The sequence below is a fragment of the Chenopodium album genome, chromosome 11 (assembly GCF_948465745.1).
Source record: "Chenopodium album chromosome 11, dcCheAlbu1.1, whole genome shotgun sequence".
Taxonomy (NCBI): Eukaryota; Viridiplantae; Streptophyta; class Magnoliopsida; order Caryophyllales; family Amaranthaceae; genus Chenopodium; species Chenopodium album.
The window spans coordinates 1321676-1327115 of record NC_137844.1 but is presented as its reverse complement, the minus strand read 5'-3'; the positions used below and the strand labels follow the sequence as shown (position 1 = coordinate 1327115).

The 5440-nt window shown below is 38.7% G+C and overlaps 1 protein-coding gene across 1 annotated transcript; it reads left to right on the top strand.

Moving 5' to 3' along the window:
• The first annotated feature begins 584 nt into the window (after positions 1 to 584).
• Positions 585 to 1241, top strand: LOC145568040 (uncharacterized). Its single transcript, XM_081627482.1, has one exon. The coding sequence runs from the start codon at positions 585 to 587 to the stop codon at positions 1239 to 1241; it is 657 nt and encodes a 218-aa protein (XP_081483608.1).
• Positions 1242 to 5440: the final 4199 nt, after the last annotated feature.

The window sequence follows — 5440 nt, the reverse complement described above, 5'->3', positions numbered from 1 at the left end:
ATTGACTGTTGATAGTTACCTGATTGGATTCTTGTGTGATCTAATCAAGGTAATGGATACTATGTTATGTGTTACTCTGTATTTATTATGGGTTTGTTTAATCTAGCTACTAGTTAGCTCGTAATGTTAGTAATGAGCAGGACAAGCAGAGCATTTACAGGATATTTTAGTCTTCTTGCTAATGGAATAAAATCAGTTATGACAGCTGCTATATGACAGCTACTCAGGTTGTTAGGGGAGCTGAATTTGAGGAAGATTCTCTTAGCCGTTTTCTCATGATTAGTGTAATAAAGTTGTAATTTGTCCTGCTATATATCAGGTACAATGTATGCTGTTTTGAGCCAATGAGAAAATATATCTTCTTCCTACCTTTCTTTCTTCATTTCTTCTTTCTGTAATCCTCTTGCACACTGATTTCATTTTACTCTTTATGGTATCAAAGCCAGGTTGTGCAACATCGGGATTGTTATGTGCAGAAAGAATTTGTTTCTCATTTGTCTGAACTTCTGAGTTAATCTGCTGCTGATCTTCATCCTTCCTTCTTATCTTTCTCTTTCCTGCTTTCACTTCTTTTCTTCTCAAAAATGGCAGCAGACACCAGTAGTGTTTTGTATCTTCATCCAAATGATGGATCTTATTCCATCAGTGTTGAGAAACTGACTGGAGCAGCTGATTACAGATCTTGGAAAAGATCTATGGAAATTGCACTCACATCAAAGAAGAAAATAGGCTTTGTTCATGGAACTGTGCACAGATCTACATATGCTGAGGATTCTGTCAAATCAGATCAATGGGACACCTGCAACTCCATGGTAATATCTTGGCTTCATAGCTGTTTGTCTGATACAATTAAGAAATCTGTTTTGTATGTGAGTACTGCTAGAGAAACTTGGATTCAGCTTGAAAAACATTTCTCTATGTCAAATGGTTCTAGAAAATATAAACTGAACAAAGATTTGTATAATCTGAAGCAAAATGGCAACTCTATTAATGATTATTACACTGGCATGACTAGTTTATGGGAAGAAATTGATGCAATGAATGTGTTGCCTGTAGTCTCTGAATCTAGTCCTGAGATTAGATCATTATTGAATGCTATTGCAAAGTATCAGGAGGAACACAGGTTGTTCCAATTTCTGAATGGTCTAGATGATCATTATGGTGCTGTGAGAACACAGCTTCTTATGCTCACCCCTCTTCCTACAGTTGAATCAGCTTGTTCTATGCTTCAGCAAGAATAAAGTCAGAGAGAAATACTTCTCTTGACTAAAAATGATCAGGATATTTCTGCTATGTACAGCAAAAATTCTGGAAACTCAGGAAATTCTGGTAACACAGGCTATTTTTCTTCCAATGCTGGAAATAATAGCAGAACAAATGTGTGTAGTGTGTGTGGAGTTAAAGGACATGGTCCAGACAGATGCTGGAAGGTGGTGGGCTATCCTAGCTGGCATCCAAGCATAAACCAGCAGCTAGGCCTGGAATGAATATGCAGAATAAAAAATGGAGCAAGCCAGCACCAAAATTGGCTGCTGTTGCTAAGAGTGCTGTGTCTGCAAGGCAAAGCAGCTTAGGGAATGTGACTCTCACTCAAGAACAGTTTTAACAACTGTTAAGACAACTTCCTAGTGTTGTAAAAGGAAGTGATACAGATGAAGAACTTGATAATAGTTTCTCAGGGATGGTTTCTTCATGTAATGCTGCAGCTGCCACTAATGTAGAGTGGATCATAGACTCTGGAGCTTCTGACCATATGACATCTTGTCTGAAACTTCTCACAAATCCCAGGGAATGTGAAGAGCAGTTGAAAATCAACCTTCCAACTGGAGCAACAGCTAGAGTGTCACATACAGGGATGGTTGAATTACCCAATTCACTGTATTTGAAAAATGTTCTGGTTGTGCCTAACTTCAAGCATAATTTGTTGTCAGTGCACAAACTCATGAAAGATTCACAGTGTGAAGTGATCTTTAGCAGCTTACACTGTGTAATCAAAGATACAGTGACAAAAAGGGTGAAAGGTGTAGGTAAAGCAAGAAATGGATTGTATTATCTTGTGAATTTTTCTTTTGATGCTCTTGCAGCTGAGCAGGACACTTCTCGAAACTCTCATACTTGTCTAAAAACTCACTCAGACAAGGAAAATATTCCTTTTGCAGTTTGGCATCACAGGTTAGGGCATGCATCTCTGAGAAAACTTCAACATATTGAGTGTGTGAAGAGCAGTATCACTGAAAACAGTCAAGTGTGTGCCACTTGTCCCATGGCAAAATTTACTAAGCTACCTTATGATTTGAGTTCTTCTCATGCATCTCAGCCCTTTGAATTGATTCACATGGATATCTGGGGGCCTTATAAAGTGTGTACAAGGGGTAAATATAGGCATTTCTTGACCATAGTAGATGATTTTTCAAGAACTACTTCGGTGTATCTTTTGCAGCACAAATCTGAGTCACTTGACAAACTCAAGGAGTTCTCCAACTATGCTCAAACACATTTCAATTGCAAGATAAAATTTCTCAGATCAGACAATGCCCTAGAATTTCATGATCAATATTGTCAGAAATTTTTTGCCAGCCTTGGAATTGTTCATCAGACATCTTGTGTGGACAGACCACAGCAAAATGCCAGGGTAGAGAGGAAACACAGGCATATACTTGAAATTGCCAGGGCTTTAAGATTTCAAGCAGGCCTGTCCTTGAAATATTGGGGTGAATGTGTAATGACAGCAGTATATTTGATCAACAGGATGCCCACACCAGTTTTACAGAACAAAACTCCATATCAAGTTTTGTTCAAATCTGCTCCAGATTATTCATATCTAAGAGTTTTTGGTTGCCTGTCTTTTGCTGCAAATCCTCTAAGCTCTGGAGACAAGTTTCAACCCAGAGGTGTTCCTTGTGTGTTTATTGGGTACCCTGCAACTCAAAAGGGTTACAGACTTCTTGACATAAACACAAAAAGAATATTTGTCTCTAGGGATGTTATTTTTCATGAAACCAAATTTCCCTTCCAACTCACCTCTCTTGATCAATACATGAAACCTATACCTCTTTCACTCACTAAAAAAGACAACTTCAACCATATGTCTCTTGATGAAATTGAGACCCCAAACCAACATGAAAACACACCAGTCACACCAAATTCTGTTCTTTCTTCTGAAACCACTCCAACTTCTTCTCCTGTCTCTACTCCATATCAAATCCCTTCTCCTATTTCTGTTCCTTTTCAGTCACCAGCTAACAGTCCTGTATCTTCTCTTGATGCTGAACAGGTTGTTAGACAAAGTTCTAGACCAGTGAGAGAACCTATTTGGATGAAAGATTATGTGCAACCTAAGAAAAAATCTGATATTCAAATTGCAAATTTTGCTTCTCAGGAAGTTGGTAATGAGTTTCATTGTTTTATGACAACTCTTACTGCTTCTCAGGACCCTTTGTTCTACAAACATGCTGTTACTGATCAGCATTGGGTAGATGCCATGAACAAGGAACTTGATCAATGTGAGTTGAATGACACTTGGACTGTTACTACTCTTCCCCAAGGAAAAAGAGTAATTGGGTGTAAATGGATATACAAGACTAAGTTCAAGTCTAATGGTGAAATTGAGAGACATAAAGCCAGAATTGTTGTCCTGGGTTGCAGACAGCAGTATGGTTTGGATTACAGTGAAACATTTGCCCCTGTTGCCAAAATGACCACTGTTAGAACTCTCTTGGCTGTGGCTGCAATGCATGGTTGGTTCACTACACAAATGGATGTAACAAATGCATTCTTACATGGTGATTTAGATGAGGATGTTTATATGTCTCTTCCTCAAGGTTATACAGGTCATGGAAGCAGAATTGTTGTTGACTCTCAAGGCAACACTCCTGCAAAATCTTCTCAACTGGTCTGCAAACTCAACAAGTCCTTATATGGACTTAAGCAAGCCCCAAGACAATGGTTTGTCAAGCTTTCTTCTTCTCTTCTCTCTTTTGGTTATACTCAGTCTAAATCTGATTATAGTTGTTCACAAAACATCAAAATCATTCTATCACAGCTGTCTTGGTATATGTGGATGACTTGCTTATCACAGGCAATGATATGCATGAAATTGCTACCTTGAAAAATCTGTTGTCTTCTCATTTCCATATGAAAGACCTTGGTCCCTTGAGATATTTTCTTGGGTTAGAAATTGATCATACTGATCAGGGTATCTTTATTTCTCAAAGGAAATACATCACAGATGTGCTGAAAGAACAAGGACTGCTTCATGCCAAGCCCTTGAAACTTCCAATTGATTCTCACTTGAAACTTGCACCAGACAAGGGCACTCCTTTGCCAAATCCTGTAATTTATCAGAAATTACTTGGAAAACTGATCTATTTGACCATTACCAGGCCTGATATTTCCTTTACAGTGCAACTGTTAAGTCAGTTCATGCATGCCCCTACTTCTACTCACTTACATGCAGTTAAAAGACTGCTCGGATACTTGGCTGGGTCTACTTCTCAAGGAATCTTGCTTGCTTCCTCTTCTGCTGCACAACTCACTGCTTATTGTGACAGTGATTGGGCTAGTTGTCCAACCACTAGAAGATCCACCACTGGCTATTGTATTCTTCTTGGCAACTCACCTGTATCATGGAAAGCCAAGAAACAGTCCCTTGTGGCAAAATCTTCAGGTGAAGCTGAATACAGGACTATGGCTTTAACAGCATGTGAAGTAACTTGGCTCAAGGCACTGTTGAAAGATCTTGGCTTGTCTGCACTTGGTCCTACTCTTCTTTACTGTGATAATCAAGCTGCTATTGCAATAGCTGCTAATCCTGTTCTTCATGAAAGGACCAAGCATGTAGAAATAGACTGTCATTATGTTCGAGATATGGTAAAGTCTGGTGATTTGGTTACTGCTCACACTGCTTCTGAAGATCAGATTGCTGATATTCTCACTAAGGGTTTATCTGTTAAACAGCATCAGCAGCTTTTACTCAAGCTTGGTGCTAGCAGACTTCCTAGCACTCAGCTTGCAGGGGGGTAATGAGCAGGACAAGCAGAGCATTTACAGGGTATTTTAGTCTTCTTGCTAATGGAATAAAATCAGTTATGACAGCTGCTATATGACAGCTACTTAGGTTGTTAGGGGAGCTGAATTTGAGGAAGATTCTCTTACCCGTTTTCTCATGATTAGTGTAATAAAGTTGTAATTTGTCCTGCTATATATCAGGTACAATGTATGCTGTTTTGAGCCAATGAGAAAATATATCTTCTTCCTACCTTTCTTTCTTCATTTCTTCTTTCTGTAATCCTCTTGCACACTGATTTCATTTTACTCTTTAGTTAGTTGTTGTTTGTATTGGTTGTTGAATTAGCCAATAGACTGGTAATCTTATTAGCTATTTGTATTGATGATTATATGACCAGTTGGCATCCATATGTGCAATGACGACTAAGCTTAA